This window comes from Agelaius phoeniceus, chromosome 21 (assembly GCF_051311805.1).
Source record: "Agelaius phoeniceus isolate bAgePho1 chromosome 21, bAgePho1.hap1, whole genome shotgun sequence".
Lineage (NCBI taxonomy): Eukaryota > Metazoa > Chordata > Aves > Passeriformes > Icteridae > Agelaius > Agelaius phoeniceus.
Genome location: NC_135285.1, coordinates 3,679,870 through 3,702,053, shown reverse-complemented (window position 1 = coordinate 3,702,053; position 22,184 = coordinate 3,679,870). Strand labels below are relative to the sequence as shown.

The 22,184-nt window shown below is 46.8% G+C and overlaps 1 protein-coding gene across 1 annotated transcript in view; it reads right to left on the bottom strand.

Moving 5' to 3' along the window:
• PAPPA (pappalysin 1) overlaps window positions 1-22,184 on the bottom strand; it is a 178,720-nt gene that overhangs the window by 50,711 nt on the left and 105,825 nt on the right. The window contains exons 11-13 of the mRNA XM_054646502.2: window positions 4,829-4,942; window positions 4,296-4,431; window positions 580-793 (exon numbers count right to left, since the gene is read on the bottom strand). Of these exons, the coding sequence (XP_054502477.2) occupies window positions 580-793; window positions 4,296-4,431; window positions 4,829-4,942 (464 nt within the window). The remainder of the gene's footprint in view (window positions 1-579; window positions 794-4,295; window positions 4,432-4,828; window positions 4,943-22,184) is intronic.

Genomic DNA, 22,184 nt, shown 5'->3' with positions numbered 1-22,184 from the left:
GGGTTGGTGGTGATCTATTGATGTGTCTGTAATAACAACAAGAATAAAACGGTAGCCATAAACCTTTCATCCTGGGGGGTCCCACAGAGCTTTTCAGAATGGGGGCCGGATCCAGAGAGGTGCTGAGGGCTTCACCCAGCCATAAAAGCACAGCAGATGCTGATGGCCAGGGCTGAGCCCCTGGCAGGATCCGGCCCCTCCAGGGCACAGGCGTCACTCTGCGTCCTCGTGGTGCCTTCCCTGGGAGGTCCCTGGCACTGGGGCAGCACAAGGGGGTTCAGATTGAACTGCTGAACACAACACCAGGCTGGGGAAGGTGTGCAGAGTGGACTGGCCCCAATTCCAGGCTTGGCATAAAGGAGGGAGGAGAAAGGAAGAGGAAATAATTCACTAACAGCATCCCATGCGGGTTAAATGTCCCATCCATCCTGATCAATGAGAACACTGCCGGTTTTTTACCCGTGACACAAAGGGGTCAGCAGGGTTCAGCTGCTGTGCCCCTCCTGCCTCCTCCCCAGCCCTGGCCCACGCTGGGGGTGGTGGGTGTGAGGCAGGGGGAAGCAGGGCTGACGGGCTCACCTCTGCTCCGCAGGGCTGTAGGTCTGTCCTTGCTGGCAGCTGCTGATGGTGATGGGGTCGAAGTTGTGGAAGGAACGCAGGGCCACCCCGGAGATGGCCACAAACTGGGAGCTGAAGCTAATGAGGACAGCCTGGGTGTGATAAAAAGGGTGACTGAGGTCATGGATGACGGGGATAATCAGGGGATTGTTCCTGCAGCTCAGGACGTGGACACCTGCCAGAGGAGAGACAAGATCAGAGGAAGGGTCAGGCTTAACACAATTGCTTCCCGAAGCCGTGGGCACTTCAGAGGCATTTCACCCAGAGGAATGGCCCTATAGAGCTGAAAAGTTATGGTAAGCTGCCTGGAGGGGCTTCCCAAATGGCTGCAGAGAGCTTAGCAGAGAAGCAGATCCCTCCAGACAGCTGAAGAAAGGCTGCCATTCTCTGTGCTCCTTTAGACCGCAGCTACGTTCCTATTGTGCTCTGGTAAATCAGGAGCAACCAGCACGGGGGAAGCAGAGTCACACCATTGTAAAATGGGTCCTGGAGGACACTTGGAGCCTTTATTTGCAGGATCAAACGGTGCCGGCAGGCTGGGGGGCTTTGTGCACCAGCAGCTTCTTTGGAGCTGTGCATGTCATTCTCACTCAGGGTAAAACTTTCTTTTTTTTTTTTGCATGAGTTTTCCACTAAATTTGCCCAGATTTGATTTTTTTTCTTCGATAGTTTTGAGCCTCAGGGTATCTTGTTCTTTGCAAGAAAAGGCAGATTTGGTCCTGGAGATAGAAATGAGGGTGATGGAGCCACTGAGGATTTTACAGGTGATGTCACTCGAGGAGAAAAGAATTGTGTTCTGGGGAAATAAAAACACCTCAAGGTAGTGGTGCACTGAGACACCAGAGAGGTGGCAAGCAGACCCCTGAGTCCCTTTTGTCCAGTGGATAAGGCACTCAGTGACAGCTGGGAAGAAATTCCCACCTTCAGGTAGAAGCAACCTGAATTCAAATGGGCCAAACCCATCTCAGGGGGAAGGCAGAGGACAGACAGCTGTCGGCTGCCCTCAAAATTCATTAATTGAGATTCATGGCCTGCTGGCTGCCTGCAAGGCTCTGCCTCCATAGCTCCATGGCATCACTCCGAGGATCAGCTTGGCTCCAGATCCATTTGCTTCACTGGAGCTCCCCCAGCAATGGCTTTGGCCCAGGCCCTTTGGCTACCCTGATACACTTACAAATTTGAAAATAAAATAAATTCTATTTGCATGTTTAACTGGCTCAGGGATTTCTGTTATTATTTTTTTCCCCCAGTTCAGATTTCTTGACTCAAAAGGGAAGGAATAAAAAGGCTTTCATTTTTCTCCTTAGAAAGTGATTTCCTGTGAATTAAGACATGCTTTTTAAACATCTATCTCCCACCCTCTACTTAAAAAAAAAATCTTCCTGTAATAAAAAAAATAATATAAAAAAGCAAACCTCTTTTTGTTTTGGTCTTCACCTGACCCTGAAATAACCTCCTTGTCTACTTGCCTCCCAGAAGTCTTTTGATATCAGCTCCTTGTGGAACGGTGCACGTTTCTCACTTACAAACAGGTGCAGTTAATACTCAAAATCCCGGGTTCCCAAATTCCTTGGAAGTTTCTGCCTTCTCTGATGGAAAGCCAAGACCTTATGGTATGAGGCTGTTTATTCACTTCTATTTCATTCCTTGCACTCAGGTGGTGTCCACAACAGAGCAGACCCTCAGAGCTGTGCTGCACTGCTGGTCACTTCTGACCTGACCAGGAAAACAGTGGCTGGGCAGGTGAAGGTTTCTTAATTCCCCTGAAATACCCAAGAAGATGGTACAGGTGCCCATGGGGGCAGTCAGAGCTGTCTCAGGGTCCCCCCTGTTTCTGTGGCTCTGCACCCATCTATTCTGAACCCTGGTGTCTCTGATGGCTCTGAACCAACAGCACTGAGCTGTTTGGCATCCCAACCTCTCCATGTCCTACCAGCACTTAGAAGAAGCTTCACATTAATTTCTGGGAGTCCACTTGCTCTGATCAAGGCAGGAAACTGCATGTCTGGATAGGCTATTCCTTGCTCGTGGCGTTGTCTTCAGCACACTGGGGACTGATTGAGATTTAAATTATTGCTACTTCCCTTTGGATGTACTTTCAGTTTGCCACGAGCTTCTGCTTAAGGCTCATTGAGTGTCTCAGTCAGTCCTGCCCCCAGTGCATGCCAACTTTTGCATCTCAGCTGCAGTTTCCAGCTTGCCATGGTGATAATTCAAACACATGAAACACAATATCCAGGAAAAGGACTTCATGTCCTTGTCAGAAGTCAGACAGAACAGCAATGGGGAGCTCTGCCTGAGTGAGAGCTGCTGGGTAGCCCACCTACACCTCTCCTCTGCTCCAGGCAGCCTCTTCTGAAAGGTCAAAGGGGCTTTTCCATGATGAAAGCAGCATTTCAGCTGGGAGGACATCCAGACATCAGGCTGAGCCATGCCAAACTCATGTTGCAACTTCATTGAAGATTTCAAAACCTAACCCTCAGTTTCCTCTTTGCTCCTCTTTCTTGTTCTCTTTCTCTCCCAGCCTGCCTGTCTGTCCCTATAAAATGTCACATTAAGTACTGCTGGCATGCTCGTGTCTCTATCATTTATTTCTCAGAGGGATAGAGCTATGTGCCACTGTTTTGCAAAAGGAGGGTGAGATTAATCCAAGGGCTCTGGCAAACTGGGAGCCATCCTGACTCAACCTGCGCAACTTGCTGCAAATTTCAGTTTGTTCTTGGACAACAGACACCACACGTATTTCCTTTGTTCTCCTCCACACTCCAGCAAATTCTGTATTATCCTGGATGCTCATCCAACACCTGCCACTCTGTGCCCCTTCTTCTCATCACTAGTGGGAAGCTCATTTGAGTTTCAGCTTGTTAAAACTTAAATGCTATGGTAAAACAGAAATCTGAGGGATGGGAGCTTTGTTTCCTTAAAAATTGCTCTCAAGGTGACCTGGCCAGCTTTCTCCTCAGTGAAAAAAAAAATAAAGGCAGAGAACATCTGGAAAGGGATTATGCAAGTCCTACCCTGACACAGGGTTGGGAGCTAGGGAGAGCTCCTGGGTTCTGGAGCTTAAATGCAGCCTGGATCAATTCACCAGACACAGCTTCCCCAGTTTAGGGCCCTGTGCCAAGGGCAGAGGCAAAACCTGTCTATGGCAGCACTTCAGAGCTGGCAGGTCCTGCCTCTGTCAGGCACAGCTGCTGGAGGCCATGCCAGGAGCCTGGCAGGGCCCTGGGGCTGGACCTTCACCACCTGAAACACCTGGGGAATGTTGGCCATTCAATGGCTCTGGAGACCTCCTGCAGGCAGGACTGGAGATCACCCAGCCCTCCCTGTGAAACCTTTGGTGCAGGGCCCTCACTCCCTGCTCCCAGGGGCCCACCTGTAGCACCATCAGTGTCTCTCCAGGGCAGTGCTGGTGTGAAGCATTGAAATAGTGCTGATTTTAGTGACTGGAGATGAGCTAATCACCTCTGAATGGATACTGAACAGCTAGGGAGTAATGTCTGTATAAAATAACACATCATTTTCAACAAACTCCAGTGAGGCTCAGGGCTTAGACCATTGAGCAAGCACCTTTTTTGTCTAATTCTGAGAAAAACCTGAGCAGGAGTACTGGTGAATGGGGGCATCACCAGATTAAGCAAGCAGTAAAGAGGGAGTTTAACACAACAGAGTCTTACCAAGGTCGTGGCTTTGCTCCTTGGTGTCAAACAGCTGCACACCAATGGTCTCCTGCTTCTGGTCCAGGTAGTAGGTGCCATCTGTGACCAAGTGAACAAGGACTGCTGCAGCCACCATAGGCTGGGAAAAATAAGCCTGGGAAAACACAAACCCCACAAAGCCTGAGGTGGAGAACTGTGGTGGGCTTTTAAAAATCCCCAGGAGCCAGTCCAGGACTTTTAAAAGAAGAATTCCCATCCCAGGTCACACAGAAATCTTCCAATCTCTCCTACACAAACTAGATAAACTCAAGTCAAAGAGCCCTGAAGCTGAACCCTCTCAGAAATTCAATAGCCTTGTCACACACGAGGGGACTTCACTACTGACTCTCTAGGCAGTGCTCAAAAACATTGTTTTGCTCTTTTGCTCTAAACATGCTTCAGAAATGAGCAGCTTGGCCCTGGGAAAGCTGGCCCACGATATTTTGCCTGCTGGGGAATCTTTGTAGAGGCAGGCAAAGAGGAAACTTCTGAGTGGTGTGTGCACTTCCTACCTTGAGCCAGAAAATGGTCTGTGTCATGTGGGAGTACTGGAAGTTGGCTGTGCAGGGATACCAGGCATACTGGGACACACCATCGTTCAAGTCGATCACCTTGGTACGACACATCTGCAGCAGGAAGAAAAGAAACACCAAAACTGACCTAGAGGACAGCAAGGAAGGCTTCTGACTGCTTTAAGTGGGGAAACAAAGCCCAGGTGCACTCCTAGGATAAAGTAATGCACAATAACTGTGCTTCTAAATAGCATGAGATATTCAAAATTAAGTTTCCAGGTCTTCTACTCCAGTAAGAAAAACTGAACCATGAACAGGAGCTAAAGACTCACAGCAGCAGGATGGCAGCCAACAATCTCCTCTGAATTTGGTGCCTTTGACAGCATTTAGAACAACTTTGCTCCCACCCAAATGGACCAGGGCTCTTCCCACTGGAGTCCAGGTGAGGATCCCTTCTGAGCACCCCCACTCCCAGCACAGGCAGTGTAGAGGTGCCTCCACTGTGGCTCAGCACTGCCCTATTTAAACCTGATATTGCTGTAACCCCAAAGGAGCCACACATGGCCCTGTAAACTTGGAACCAGGTGCAGCCTGGAAAGTGCTGCCTCTAGAACCCCATTTAAGCAAATTGATTTCCTCTTTCTCCAATCAGTTCTGCAAGTGGAATCACCTTTTTCCTACACCTGCAGCCTTTCCATGGCAGGCAGCAGTGAGACTGGAGGCAAACTGCTCTTTCCAATGAAGTACATGATTCCCAAGTCCTGTTATGGATGAAAAGCTAAAAAAAAATGCCAGACTCTATATACCAGAGAGCCTTGCAGTGCCACCAGTACATCAGATGTGAAAATGAAGCTGCAAGAAATGGTCAGAATTACCCTGAAAGCACACTGCTCAGTGAAGCTGCTTCAAAAATGAAGCATGAATGACCATAGTCTTCACCTCCACAGCAAGCAGAAAAAAGAGAATGTCCACTGTGGAAAAATTTACTATTGCATTAGAAGGATACTTATAGCTGAGGCTCCTGGAGCACCTGAAAGGTACCTGTTGGATTCACAACCCTTTGGTGAACTCACTAACTGTCATTACCATAGGAATAGATGGAATTCCTTGTGCTGATGTGCTGTCAGTAAAGCTGTTTCTGTCAGCAATTTAATTATTAAATCAAAAAGAGAACCCTGAAGGGAAAAAAGAAAGTTAGCAGCCATCCAAAGTCCTATGCCCACTCAATAATTCTGCATAGAAATGCCCTCTTGGTCCCGGCAGGCAAAGTCTGGGCACTGTAAAGAGAGTGGGATGCCTGGGAATGAGAAACCAGATTGGCTAAAAGTGAGGTAATCCCCTTTAAAATCTGAGTCCTTCAAGATCCAGCACAGAGGAATCTTACAGGCAAAACATAAATCAGCTTTAATGGGCTGGAAGAAGATTTTTAGTTTATTTATTTTTTGAAACAACTGGGACCAAGCTTCATTGAGGCTAGCCAGTGGATAGTGTTACATTTAACAGCAGAGCAAAGCTTTACATAAACTATCTTTGGCATTTGAAATCCAGGCCAGCAGTTCGACATGTAGTGTTTCGCAACTCTCCCTCCTTGCGTTTTCAGCAGCCTGTCTCGTGTTGGGAGCATGGTTTTTATTTTAATACCTCTCCAGCCAGGGAATTTATCTTACCCACATCTGCAGTATATATGGTCAGAGAGCTCTTTGACATGAACAAAGGTCTCATTACTTTTATATGATTTTGTTCTTATTCTTACTTCTCCTCCTGCTCTGTTGGTCCAAAAAGGTGGCTGAGAGAAACACAGCACTGACTTTAGGTGCTTTTAAAGTGCCACTTAATGGATGAGTGAAAACTTGTATTAAGAAATCACCCAGACCTCCACCAAAAGTTTGATTCTAACCCAAAATAAACCCCTGCTGAGGTGGGCTGGAAATCTCTGATAACTTTTAAATGCCTTGTTTGATTTGTGTGCGTGTGTGAACCATAGCACTTTCTGCTTCTGCTGGAGAATATTAGCAAAAATCTGAGCATTGCATAAAGAGCCTGTGTTCAGGCCACGTGGGCTGTCAGGCTGGCCTGGTTTGAGCAGGTTAGATAAGCTTCCCCCTGCTGAGGCTGATCCATCGCTACCCAGACAAGTGTTTCAAAGTGCTCCTGGGGTAAAAGCCTCCTTTGGAACAGTCTAATTGAGAAGTGTGGGAAAAGGCTGAGAGAGATGAATGGCTACAAGAGCCTCTTCTCCACTCGCTGCTGGCCAGTAAACTTAGCTAATGGCAAAAAAAGTTCTTTAGGTTACTCTGGAAGCAATTGGGTTGGATAAACAGTTCCTGTCATCTACAGACTCCACCATCTCACCAGGCTCCAACATATGTGGTAAATCCATCCCTGTTTCAGTTCTGCCCAGGCACTGAATGTCACATCACACCTGCCAAGCCTGAGAATCATCTGCTGGAAGAGTCTTTCACACCTCTGCTTTTAAGGCATCCCTAGACTGTGGCAGCAGCCCGAAGGCCCCTATTAATTAATTAGGTTAATGGCTGGACTCAAATGACCTTAGAGATCTTTTCTAAATGTGATTACTTCAGTACCAACACTTCTAGAACTACAAGTTCCAATGGCCTGGACGACAGAATAGCATCTCTCATCATTGCTATTCGCAGGAATTCACACTTATGAGAAACAGACTATACCCTAACGTCCTCCAGTTTGCTACAGTGATGCAAAGCAGCAGCTAAAGCACCTGACAGCTGCAGAGGGAAGAACACATCGATAGCCTTCTCATTTCAGGGTGTTACCAAACGCTGAAGTATTTGCTTTGAAGAATGACAGCATCGCACAGTGCTCCAAACTTTACTCACTGGGGCTTATCCAGATTCTCAGCCCCACACAGCAAGCGGGATATCCACAGGAGCTTAGTGTGTGCTCCAAAGTATGCGGCGACTATTTGTGTCTAGTTACTGGAAGCCCATGTCATCCCCCTCCCGAGGAAGCTGCTTTCAATTAGAAGAGCTGATGTCTGTTCCTCTCAGAGGTTCAGATCCAGCTCGTCTCCCACCCACACATTTTGTACACAAACATCGGCAGACAGAACGATCAAGGCCAGGGAGCACTGTGGGATCTTCCCACAAGAGGGAATGCCTGGAGGATTCCCTTTGACTGATTTATACAACCTCTTGTCAATCAAAGGCACAACATGTTCTTCAAACCGCCTCTCCTGTTTTCCTTCCCTTACTCAGGGGGACCGAGGAATGTGTCAGCAGAAAGGGAAAAGTGATATATTGGGAGCACTTAGCTTTTTGCCACATCAAAAACACATTTACTATTGCAATCAACTCCATTTCCTTCAAAGTAATATGGGAAAATTTGCTGAAGAGCAAATTTTGGAAGGCGCCCTCGTGAATGGTTCCCAGCCATCCCGTGACTGCAGGCAATGTGAATTTGTGTTGATGGGTTCCTGTTGCAGCTGAACTACATGTTAAGGATCACAAATCCCCTGGACTGGGCACTGGACTAAATCCCAGCCCAACTGTGGCAGTGCATGGCCCCACTACAACCCTCTGGGCAGCACTTGTCTTCTCCAGGCCTGGGCTCCCTGTCTGGAAGATGAGGATGATGTTCCCCCACACCACACAGGTGTGCTGAGGATGAAAGCTATGAGCTATGAGCCACACAAAGATGCTCAGATGTCACTGAGAGCACACACAGGTGTGAGGATACAGCTCCCCACAGGAGCGGGCTAAACACAACTCCCATCCCACTCTGACTTTCCCACCAAGCAAGCACAGTCAGACACCACAGGCTTTGCACACACTGCTGGTTCTCAGCACTGTAACATCAAAATAATTCTCAATGCAGACAGAAAAGCTGCTATTTAAGCTCAGATTCTGCCCTACTCAGCCCTGGCACCGTGGTTGGAGCGGACGTGCCTGTCTGCATGCCCAGGGGCGGCTGGAAACAGAGCAAACCTCCAGAGCACAGATCTGTCTGCTCCCAAAATCCCATCTGGTGAACCATGGCAGGGCCTCCTCCAGACCGTGTCCTCGAGCTCTGTCTGGCTGTGAGGGGCATCGTGGGCACTTGGTCAGGCAGTGGAAAGCATCCTCCTTCTGGAGAGGAGGGTGGAAGGGGACACTGGGCTCCAAAAGCTTCCTCTCCCCACTCCTTTCTACAGGGGACTGTGCTGCTGACACTTCTGCACCCAGATGGACAACTCAGAGTGTTCCTGGGGTGAAACGGGCTGTACCCTGTCCTGTTGGCAAAACTGCAGCCATGGAGCAGGCAGGAACAAGATCTCTTGGTAAAACCCACAGTACCAGCTATTTACTGAGCACAAAACATCCTCTGTGAGGCTGCAGAGATGCACAGAAAAACTCACAGACTGATACAAAACCCATGGAGGCACAAACAGAACATATTCTCTTGTTTGAAGGTCCAGCTAAAGAACAGATTTCAGCTGTAATACTGAGATCTACTGTATTCTACAGTAATCTACAATATTTATCTGTTTGCTCTGCAGAATGTTATTTGTATTTAACTCAACACACGCCAGAGGATCCCAACCATGACATAAGCAGCAGTTTAACACATCCCTTACAGCTGAAAACTTTCTCCCTCCCTTGCCAGACCAGGGTGCTGGCAGTCACCCAGCCCTTTTATTCTTAAATATGTTATTGTTCTTGCTGAGCTAAGGTTAATCTCACCCAAGGATGAGAAACTATGGAGCAGTTGCTAAATATCAGAAAGGTTCCTGCTTGTTTATTGCCCAATATTGTAAGGCAGCTTGACTGCCACATGGACACCACCCAGTTTGCCGACTGCAGCACAGACCTCCAATCTGTTCTCAAAGCTGTTGCACTGCTTTTCTCATTTAGGCTGGGAATTGGGTTGGAATTAGGGAAAAATGAAGTTGCCCACAAGTGAGCACCGAACCATTAAAAGGCCTCCAACAAACACCTCAAACCCCAGCCAATTTCTCTGACCATTCCAAACCTCAGGAGCCCACAGAGCTCAAATGGAAATTGTACACACAGCAGCACAAGGAATTTTGCTCTGCGTTTTCTTCTAGATTCTGGTCAGAAGTGCTTTCAGACAAGTGTCATTATCAGATGTCTTTGTCAGTGGACTTATTTCATCAGAAATCTGAGTCCAAAGTTGCCTGCCCAGCCATGAATGTCATCCTTAAGTCATTCCAGGTTGGCCTATAAAACTTAAGGAAAACATTCAAAGATACTTTTCCCAAAACGGTACACATATTCAATTTTATGTGCACTACCAATGGGTTTCTGTTGCAGAAAATAAAATAAAAAAACTAAAACCAAATCTGAGATCCAGCAGCAGAAAGTCTAAACATAAAATGAGGGAAGAAACCTGAGTCTCTCTCTTTCAGCAGCCACCTGACCTTACTGTCTACTGCTACTTCCACAGCAGCAACTTCCCCTCATGTCTGATGCTCATCACTGCATCTTCTCCCCCAAAACTCTCCTTGTCCTCTGTGTCAGATAACACAGTTTTTCTGTTTCATGTTCTTTGTCTACTTTTACTAGTTTTCATTGGGGTCCCTAAAGGTCTGGTGGCAAAAGATGAAAATCTGCAGCGTGTCCTGCCCCAGGACAAAGGCCTGTGGGCAGTTGATCCACAGCAAAGCTTTATCAGCTGGAAGCTGATGAAACTCCTGGGGTAATACACTGATGCTGTATTACTCCCAGATTCAGTTGGCTCAGAAGTCAGAGGAAACCTCATCTGTCAATTTTCCCTGTGTAATGAAGAACAGGATTTGGCTGTGGGATTGGGAAGCAGCTTACATCTCCTGCAGGATGAAATAAAGCCCTGCTGCCCGCCCCTGTGTCCAGTCTCAGCACAGCCACGTCCACTTTGAACCTGGAGCAGCTGATTTGTCTGGACCTTGCAGACTCAGTATCCCATTAGCATGATATTACAGCTTCCTCAGCACAGAGCCACGATTTTCAGCTGAAGATTTGGCTGGATTTTTCAGTAATTGGAAAGTGACCTTTCTGTGAAAACACCACGGACAGGGCACCAATAGTTTGCCTGCAATGTGACATGATGATAAATTCCTCTACTTTACAACAATAGTGTTCGTCTCCAAAGGGAAATTTCCTCAGAGTTTTGGATGTAACACAGGGCTGTGATTCAGAAATGAGTGGGAGATGCAAGGGCTATTTCATTTTGTCATATAAGTTGGTTTAGTTTGAGGCAGGGGAAAAGGAGCTACAGGGATTTCCATTAGATGATGGCCCAGATTGCATGTGTATTCAAGGTGTGTTATTAACTTTAGCTTTCTCAAAAATGCAGTTATTTCACTTCCAAAGAGCTGGTATGAACAATATATTTCCATTTTTAAATCATGCAGACCTGCATTCTTTGAGCTTCCCTTTGAATTTCTGTTATCTCCAGATTCAAAGCAAACTTCATTTAAAACCATTGAGTTCAAATCAAAATCACATCAAACCATAAACTTCACATGGCATACCTGAAAAAACTGTAAATCAGTTCTGACTGGCCCTATCCCAAACTCACATGGGCTTTGACAGCCAGCCAGGTGTAATCAAATATCTAGGATGCTTGCTGGACTCATGGAAAAAAAACAATATGGAGTTTTGATTTTCCAACAAAACCCTAACCAGATGATTTTTGCATGGTTCAAAGGATCACCATGAGGATGTTGGTTAAACCAAGGCCAGACACTACAGAAAAACAGATCAAGAAAAAGAAGAAATAATTGCACTAATGGGATTTTTAAATCAACTCATCTTTCATGGCAGCTCACAAGCAAACCCCAGCATCTGGAGCTCCTGGGTGCAATTTGCACATGCCCCTGCTTCTCTTGCCATTCAGAGATGCAAACTGAAGGGATGCAGAATCAAGAGGTAGTTCTGAGTGCACAACACAGTCTCCTGTGCAGCACATGAAAGAGCAATCCAGCGATTTGACATGTGCTCCTGCTTATTCCTGTCAGTCTTCTGCTATTCCTTCAGCTTGGCAGTGGGACATAAAGATGGTGCTCTCAAAAAACAGCATCTTCCATGCCAGCACTGCTGGGATCCCACCTCAGGATCAAGCAGCAGCACACCCAAACAAGAACTTATGCCTCCAGTTCTGCAAGTATCAGCCTCATTAAAACTAAAAGACATTTTCAAGCTGCAGCACAAGCTCCTGTCTACAACTTCCACATTACTGCTCACAGAAGTGTGAAGGCATTATAGACTGATAAGTGCTTTAGCAGACTGTATATCCATCCACTGGAGAGCAAGGTTAAGCAAATACAGGAGCCAGAACATTATTGTTGGCTGAGCGCTCGGGTTCCCGAGCTGCCCGTCTCTGACTCCAGCGGGCCAGGTCCACTGCAGCACAGCTTCGTGGAGCTGCAGGCCAAGGCTGGCCGTGGGGTGCTGCAGCAAAGCAAAACAATCCCATCCCATCAGCTTTCATCACTGAGGAGCAGAGCAGAAGTGAATTTTTTTTGGTTTTGTTTTTCCTTCGGCTGGAGCGTTTCATTCGGGAGCAGCTGGCACCAGAAAATCAAACTGTCAAAGGCAGAATGTGTGCCACACTTTAGGAGCATCTTAAAGATCTTTTTGTTATTATATTCATAGTTCTGGCTCACTGGATTCATTGTACTTTTGCAGCTACTGTAAGGCAAAGTAGTGGTACAATCCACTTGGTAACATCCCCCTCCTTCCTTCCCACAGCTGGTGCCATACATTTGTTTGCATGAAGAAAACACAAAAGCAGTGAAAGAATTCTCTACCTAGAGAAAGTTTTCTCTAGGTAGAGAAAACACAAAAGCAACAATAAATCCCTTAAATCCCTTAAGAGCTTGAGTTCTCCATCAGATAATACACTGGCTGAGGTGGACAGAGATGCTCAGAAGTACATGGACAATGACACTAATAAAAAGAGAGATACATAAGAAAGAATTTAAGCCACAAATTTTTCAGCTCTCAAGCAGGAAAAAAAAAACCCTACTGCTTTTGTTTCCAGTATAGTAGCAGCAAACCCTAAATAATGCCATACCTGACCTCAGTTCCCTGCACCACCCTGAGTGCTCAGGGGGCACAGGAGCCACTTCCCAGAGATGTGAGCCAAGGCAGGTGCCAGCCTGAGCCCTGCAGACCCCTCCCTAAGCTTCGCCTGTGCCTGAGGCAAACAGCCGTGCAGTGGTTAATGTCAGCCCCGACCACATGATCACCCTCAGAAAAGGTCAAAAGAGTGATTTTTCATTTAAAAACATCTGTGTGTTTAAAGAACAAAACTTTCTCATGTGCAGAAAACCAGGGGTTTCCAGTACTTTTATTTCCAGAGTTAAAGCTGTGCTTTTCAGCTTTGTTTAGGGTTATGGCCCATGTAAACAGGCTGTGTAAACCACACACTACCCTCAGCACACAGCGTTTCCACAGGCAGGGATAATTGGGGGTGCAAATCTAGCAAATCTCCCTCTCCCCGTCTCCTTTTCCCTCTCCAGGCTGCTCAGCTTTCCCCACTGTGCTCCCAGGGAGCCAGACAGACACCCTGTTGTCGTCCTTCCCTATATGAAGACATACACATGCCTCTAATCCTAAGGGTGTAAGTCTGCTCTGGGCTGTCAACAGGCCTTAATTGGATACATCCAGGGAGATGATGCATTGGGAAGAGGCCCTGAATTTAATAGGAAAAGGGAAGCTGCAGAGAGGCACCAGGGGAATGTGGAGGGGGGCTCAGAGGAGCTGCCCTGTGCTCCAGAGAGCAGTCACACCTCAGCTGGCAAAACCTTTCAGTTCCCACCCAGCTATCAGCCCTACATCAGTGGGTATTAATTGAGATTTAAATCCTCTGGCTTGTTTTTCAGTACCTGAAGACATGGCTTGCAGTATGCAAATCAGAAGGTTCCCCCTCGCTTCACTGGGCTTTTCCCACTGAAACTGCAGAGTAATGAAACCACCATGCTGCAAATAAATTCCTCTGAATGAGCTGGACCATCCAGGCAGATCCACAGAACAGCAGCTGCCTCCAATCCATGCACATCTCCACCCAAAAAAAAGGCTTGTCTGGGGAAGCCTGTCACTCTCCTCTCACCTTGGAGCAATGCTGGTTGCTCTGATAAACCCCCAACTCCAACAAATTAAGCCAAAATACTTGGAGCATTTAGCCCTTGATGTCCCAGGTTTGTAGGGAAATTCAGAGGAACTCCCACCTGCTCCCAGAAGAAGTTACTGGAGGAATTAAAGTGTTGTGTGAAAGAGGAAGCTCAGCTTCTTCAGCCTCACTGCCTTCCAGGAGCAGGCTCTGAGGTGATGGACTGGCAGCAGAGGGGGTGGAGGAACACCCACCTGCCAAGGCTCAGCCTTTCTCACCAGGAACAACCTCTGGGAACAGGTAAATTTCCACAGAGTGATGCTTTCCCTCTCCAGCTGCTCCAGCTCACTGTGTATGCACAGTGACAGAGCAGCTCTGCTGGAAGGCCAAATGTTTCGAAGGGATTTGGATGGAGAAAGGTGTGAGGAAGGTCATCTCTACCCTGTGCTTCACCTTCCCCTCTCTGAAGAGTGACTTGTCTCCTCTGAGAGTGATGATGCAAGGGTTAATCACCAAAAAAATGGAAAAATGACATTCACAGCCAGCAGTGCTAAGTGTAGGGATTTTGGCCCAGTTACCAAAATGGCTGAGCAGAACTTGATGTTCTCCTGAGCTGAGGGCTTCTCGCAGAGAGGAGGTACATGTGGGGACAGATAATAGCACTGGTCCTGCAAATAACCATTTCCTGGCACATGTGAGAGCTTGGAGCCAGACCCTGAGACGACAGTGGAAACCCAGTCCCCAGGAGACTCCTGCTGATAGCACAGGGGGAGCTGGGCCACTTACCAGATGTGAATTTGAATTACCAGGGTGAATCACGTCTTCTTATCAGATTCCCCACTGAAATGACCTCAGAGGAAAGAGTAGTCCTCCAGCTTTGCAGGCAGCACTTCCAAAAGTGAGCACAGATGTGGGGTTCCTCCAGAGTTACAGCTGCAACTGAGGCAGCACAGCTCAGGAGAGAACTTGGAGCAGCTCAACAGGGCATCCAAATGGTCCCCACTTTGTTGTTGCTGGTTTGATTTTTTTCTCCTCACATGTTTTATTATTATTATTATTATTATTATTATTATTATTATTATTATTATTATTGCTGATTCTTATTTTCAAGGTTAGGTAGGGACAGAGTGAATGAATTAAGACACTTTCAGGACAAACACCATCCTCTAAAACCATGCCTTTTAGAGACATCTTAAGATGAACACCCTGAAATTCATTGGCATTCAAAGTACGAGGTGTCTTATGACAATGTGGGCTAAAATGCCCACGGTACTCCAAACAAGTGGTGCAGACAATCCTTCATTTTCAAGAAAAAAAGAAATTCTTTGCTCCTGGCATGAGAAAGTTTACTTTCAGCTTAAAGAAATGACCGTGTGGTTTTGGGGATGGCATTCCGTTCTGCTGGAGAGCAGCACCCTGCCTGCCTGTACATCCGTGGTTTTGTAGCTACATTACAACCCTGGAGAGCTCTGTTTACATATTTGACATGTTTCCTTGTGCAGAACATGAAACCAAATTACAGTGTAAAAGCCATTATGGCTTTGCTCTTGCACCCTTTTCCATCCCCTTCTCCCATTGCTTGGTTTAGATCTATCTGGGCGTTTTTAACTGTGCTGGGTCTCCTGTCTCACTGCTTCAGACAGGTTTATTTGCTGTAGCACAGGGAAATCAAGGAAAAGCTGGTGAAGCCACATGCCAGGGAGCAGGGAGAAGATGGGGGGTGGGATGAGAAATGCCGAGAACCCTTCATGCATGAACAAAGCAGACGTGTCGATGCATTTATGCAAAATCATTCTGCTCTGAATGGAGAGGGACCCAAGACAAACAACCCGGATGGGATGCAGGGGAGCTATCCCACGCTCACGGCTGGACATGCTCTGCATCCCAAGGCTTGTGAGCAGCAGCAGCAGACGGGGAGAGTGGCAGGTTGAGGGGCAAGGGCCGAGCAGGGGGGGTCTCCTTTCAGAGCAGTGCATGTTAATGAGCAGTGCCTCTGTCGGGGGGTCCGGCTGCCCGGCTCGCCAGTGCCAGGGGGGTCCAAGCTGTTCTCTATTGATGCCTCTAATCTGGGTGGGTGGCTGGGTGTACAGCAGATATGATCATAAAATGGTAATTTACTTCCTAAAGGAGCGCATAATCCCTATTGCTGCCCAGGACAATATTCCTTTCTTGCCTTTCTTCTTGCTTCTAGAAACAACAAATGGCATGGAATTCTGCTCTCGTTTCATTAGTGGTAAATCTCTCTTGGTTCTAGGAAGATGGGACCAATTTCCGGCACCTGAGGATTTTTGGTTTGACCTTCATCTCTGAAAAAGTCGGATTGAACCTCTCTGAGAGTACGGTTGGCTGCTTTGCTCTCTGCATCATTCTTTGTTTCTTTTATCTATTTTCTCTACAGTACACAAAGGGAACACAGTGTACCAGCCCCTGGTACTCACTGTTCTGTTTCCTTTAGATGACTTGCATATGTGCTCTTGAAAAATTATTCTAAAAACCAAGGGGGGGAAGGGAGTGGAAAGAAAAAAAAAAATATCCCTTGAGTGTTTGTCAAAATTGCTTGGAATCTCCTCTGACATCTCATTGTGTTCTCTCCGTCCTCCCCTTACACAAATCAGCCAGAGGCTACAACATCAGCCATGGGGTCTGAGCTTTACTCCAGCCAGGAGCAGAGGAGCACTGGAAGCCATGGGGGTGGAGGGGATCCCTGTCTGTCCTGGCTGGGAGCAGGCAGCCAGGTGAGGGGCAGCATCCTCCAGCCAGCTCTGAACTGACTTTCAGGGTAACGCTCTTCCTCAGCCAACTCTCTGCAAATGAGCCTTTTCCAAGCCAGCCTACCTAGAAATCCCATTTCTCATTTCATTTAGCTCCCCAGAATGCTGAGATCATTCCTGAGTCATGGCACTGATGGCATATGACACATCCTTGTAGCATCCCTCACCTTGGACCCTTGGCATGGACCACCTCCTCCAGCGAGGCAGAGCAGCAAAGCAAACGTGCAAATAAGGAGCAGTGGAGTTCCTTTGGCAGAAAAGTTGCAGAATCCAGCTTTCCCAGCAAGTTAGGTGGGAAGCAACATTTCCAGCCATTAAAGCAAGGAGATGGTGGGACAGTTTTCCAGTCCTTTTGTGCTGGGAATGAACAGCCAAACTGTGCTAGGATCAAGACTGATTAATTCCCAAACAGGATGATGTGAGGGGGCTGACAGCGCTAAAATGCAGATTTAATAACCTCAAACTCCTCCAGGGCTCTGCTCCCAGGCAGAAACTCTCAGCAAGCCCTGAACAGTTTTCTTTCCATCCAAGATAGGAACATTTCCCTTTCAAGACATCCTGAACTTCCTAGTCCTTGGGAGGTTTAGGCTCAGTAATGTCCAGTGCCTGCAATGTCTCTGAAGGATTTTGAGGTCTAATCCTCAAACAGTAGCTTCACCTTTCCATGCTCCCATTTCCACCTCTATTAAACAGAGCAGAAACCAAGCAATGTGGCTGTGATAAGGCTTAATTAATCACTGCACATGGAAAAAAAGGAAAAATATGAAAAGTATCATTACTTCATCCAAGGAAGGAGCATTCCAGCCTGATTTTGCCTGACAGTCAGGGCCAGGCTCATGACGCAGCTCTCCAGCCTCAGGCAAAAGACCAAATTGGCTGGTCTGTAGTTTCCAGGGGAAATGAAGACAAAATTTCGGACCCCTGGAACTAACTTTAGACTGGGAGACTGTGTAACCTAAGCTGAAGCCCTTTAGTGGATCAGCCAGTACTGGAAATGAGCTCAGCCATGCACAGCAAACCTACATTCCTCCTGTGACAGCCTGTGCACAGTGTCCAGTTCAGCTTTTTCCAGAACTGGTCTCTGATCACTCATGGTTCCTCCATTAATGGTTTTGCTTAGTGGGATTCTGCCCTCATCCTCCAGAGCTTAGTGGTTCAAAGTCTGGCTCGGCTATAAATAACAAAGACATTTGCAAAGCAAATCATCTTATTAAAAATGGGGATTTTTTATCCCTCCAACCACAACAAAACTCTTACCGTTGAAGAGCAACAGGACTTGGCTGTGAATTGGGAAGTTCAAAAAGGGCCACTTGCAGAGCCGACAGACAGACACCCTCCCTCTTCTCAGCAAGATCACCCCAAAGGAAAGGAATGGCTTCTCCATTAAAAGTTGCAGGTTTCCTCTCTTTCCACTCCTGTTCAAGATTACTCTATTTGCTGGCTCTGCTGGATCTTTGGGGAATTATCTTCAGCATTATATTTATTAGACAGAATAAAACTGCATGGCAGAGAACTTCATCATATTTCTTTTTAATTTTCTTATGGTATTTTCTTACCACTCTTGGAGCCCTTGCTCTACCATGTTATTTCTTTTAGTAGTCAGGATATTTTTGTGCTCCTGTCTTCTCCTTTTGTGGGCTATTCCAGACACAGTGCAATTCTAGACATCTTTGCTGCTGGTGGAAGGTTTGCTGCAGCAAGTCTGGATGAGTGCAATTGTGGGAATGGTAATGGGGCAGGAGGGGGCCTCTGTTTGTGGGAAAGATGTAATAGGAATCCTCTTCCACAACTTCTTACTCCATAGAAGCCCCTGTGGGGTACCCAGAGGAGAACAGGGTGTGTTCTTTAGTCCGGGAATGAAAACGAATCCCAGGATCTGTCTGTGCCCAGCAGCCTTGGGAAAGAGTCCCCGTTCTGTTAACTGTGCCTGAGCTGTGTGGCTTTTTCCACACACTGGAAAACCAAGCTCAAACAATGGCATAGGGCAAAAAAAAGTTATCTATATATATATATATGTATACATGTATGGATACTTGGTCTAAACAATTTCTGCACAGCTGGGAGGAAATGCAACAAAATGCAGTTCCTGGGGGATTGTCCCTCTAAATCACCAACAACAGCCAAGTCTTGAGCACACATGGCTGTGACAGGAGTAACAGGGTCAGGGATCAGCCACCTAAAGACCCTTCCTGTAATTCTCTGTTGTAAAGGCACAAAGGGAAGCTTCAGGTCAATCAGTTCTCCAAAAGCAGGAGTGCCACCAGCAAGAGGAAAGGAGAAATGGCACCTCCAGTGCCCTGTGATCAGCCTGCACTCATCTGCCTGTGCTCTGCTCACCCCAGCTGCAGCATCCCTCCTGGAACAGGCCTGTCAGAGGCTTCCTCCTGAGGCCTTAGCAAAATATCCAAATCCTCCCTGCTCTGACTGACTCCAGCAAGAGAGACTAACAGGAGCTAATGCACTCACCCTGTGCATAAACCTGGCAAAAGAAAACGGATGTGCATGGAGAGGCTGTTTGCAAACTCACAGCAGAAGAAAGAGGAGGAAAAAAGCCAGCTCAAGAGTGAGGAAAGCCATTATTGCTGAATTCCTCCTGCAGCTGACAACAGGTACTGAGCAGCATCTGCTTCTAGGTCTGTGTAAGACACGAGATCAGAAATCAAACTGCAAAACTACCCTGCACTGGTGCTTGCATTTCTGTGCTGGTGCAATGTTGCTGACTGGCCCTCTTTGGCTCTGAATATGATGCTGTCAGTACTGAGAATATTTCTTAATCAGCACTGAAGGGCGGCTGCCAGGAAAGTAGAAGTGGCTGTCTCTCAGTCCTGCTTCTGCAGAAAGGGCGATTGTTTAAAGGGGGGGCTGTTTGACCTTTCCATTTTTCAAATCTGTATCTCTTCGCCAAGACTGTGTCATTCTTTGTAAGCGTTTTATTGTTCAAAACAAATCTTATACTGAGAACTTTCTTTTTTATCTCCCTTACTATGTTGCCAGTCAGCAGCCTCACACTAACAAGTGATGTAAGAGCCATCTCAAACTAATAACTAAGTATCTAAGGCAAAGCCAGCTGCAGACATGGGCAATGTCTGCAGTGAACTGAGCAAAGGGGTCACAGAAACAGCCCTGCAATAACAAGAAAGAGCTCTCCAGCTTGTGCTTATCAGCAATCCCCCAGCAGGTAAACAAGGCACATGGGCAGATATTGCTGAGAGATACTACCACAACCAACCAACCTGGGATGCAAACTCCTCAGAAAAAGCCTTGACAGAACTATGACAGTCATGCAGAGAACCTGGCGTTGAGATATCTAAGGATGAGAAACATTTTAAGTCAGGACGTGCTTAAAATGTTTTAAAGCGCCTTGAGAACGCTGGGGCAGGGATGAGAGGCGGGGATGGCTGACAAACAGGCAGCTTATGTATTCTGTATATTGCTGGGCACTGCACTCAAACATATCTTTCATGGCATTCCTGATGGGAAGCCAACAGAAATACCACTCTGATTAATCAGGAAGCTACCCAGCAACAACACGAAAACTTTGCACAAGACCAGCGAGCACACAACCTACTCTGAAAGGTATCTGGGTGAGGAAAGGTGCTCTTTTCATCAATACAGAAAACCCCTAAGGCTCAGTGCTTGTGCAGATAATGAAGCCAAACATGTTTACACACCAGTGATGATTACATGCAGCGATTAGAGGAGATCTTAGGTTAATTTTCATCTCCACAAGCTAACAGACTGGTGACCTGCTGCCCCACCTAACCTCTCCAGAATGACAAGTCAGGTGCTTTCCCAAGACAACTGTCTTGTTCCTGGGGGAAACAAAAACTTTCCCATCATCTATATGATTAAAAAGGTCAATGAACCCCATGCACTCAAACTGGTGTAATAGGACCAGCTGAGCTAAAGCAAAAATTCTTTTTGCTGGAAGTAAATAGCACACTGTTATCTCCCCAGGGGCCAGGCAATAACAGGAGGCATGTTCCCATTCACTCTGCCAGTGTGTGATATGCCACTGCTCTGCCTATAAATACAACAGCTTTTTTTGCCTTTTTTTTTTTTTTTTTTTTTGGCTTAAACAAGGCTGTGACAACTTCATCTCATCTGGGTACAACAAACACGCCTGAGTTGTGGCTACACAGCAGGGCTTTGTGTTGTGTGAGTGTGTGGTGGTGGTTTTTCCACCACAGGACCATATGTTACCTACTGTGTGGTGTGGCTGAGCTCCTACCAGTGCTTCAGAGAAAACCAGGGCAGCTCTGGAGCAGCTGCAGGGGGACAGAATGCCTGGGGACAGGCCCAAAAAGCAGCACCTGAGCTGGAGACACTGGCCTTTGGTCTGCACAGGGAGCTTGAATGAGAAAGAAGTTGTGACAGCACAAGCAAGGGTCCAGAGGAAAGTTCCTTTTACAGTGTGGAAATAATAAATGAGACAATGACAAAAAGTCAATACTGGGCTCAGGATTCTGTCTTGATTCTCTGCCAGCGAACCACGCTTTGTGCATTTAGAACTGACCTGGTCATTAATTTGTTACAGACTTGTGCAATGTGAGCAAGGCCAAGTCTCTTGCATAAAGATGTTTTCTCTTGCAAGCCAACTGGAAATGCTTAACATTTACTATTCACAGAGAGATCTGTTTGTCATATCTGTGACACGGCACTCCTCTCTGCACTGCCCACTCAAGACACCTCTTGGATAATTGGATTCTTAGAAAAACTTTTCTGCATCCAACCAGAAGTCAGCCAAAGTTGATTAGTGTGATAAGTTCTCTGTCTCTAGCAAGGGATAACAGTGGGGGCTGAAGGAGGAATATACAAAGCAGCTCTTATATATGAAGAGCCTTTCCCTCTAAAAATCTTCAGCAAGCAATGTGGGCTTTCCCAAATCAGGTTGCATCTGAACTGCTGCATCTGCATCATGTACAGCTCTGTTTTCCAGACATCTATCTAAAGTTTTTTTTGAACTCATTTGGATCTAATTCACTCAAAAAGACAAAAGGTAAAGTTATGGTAACCGGAGCTATTTATGTTACAAAGGAGACATAGGAGAAGGGGGTTAAAGCTAATGAATGGCTTTGGGAATGGACAGGACCTTTCTCAGAATAGAACAATAGGGTGCTTTTATGGAACTGGGAGGCAGAAAACACAAAACTATTAAAAAAGAAAGAACACTCTTTTGTATTATTCGGCATTAGCCTTCAGAACTCATTGCCACAAGCTCGTTCCCTGTGCTTGCTGTGAAGAGCCCGTCTATCTCTGAGGTGATGATGGTTGGCAGAGGTGACTCCTGCACAGCTCATTCAATCAACCCAGCCACAACTTCAGCCAGTTCCAGTTGGGTGACTGGCACTGAATTTCAACTCATCACTACAAATCAGGCTCAGAAAGAGAGAAGCTGCTGCCAGGGGCCATCCTTGGTGAAGAAACAAGTGAGCAGGCAGGGGTAACAGCACCCCTGAACGCTGACCACTGAGCTCCACCTGAGAGCTCCTTGCTGGACTTCCAGGAGAGGAAGA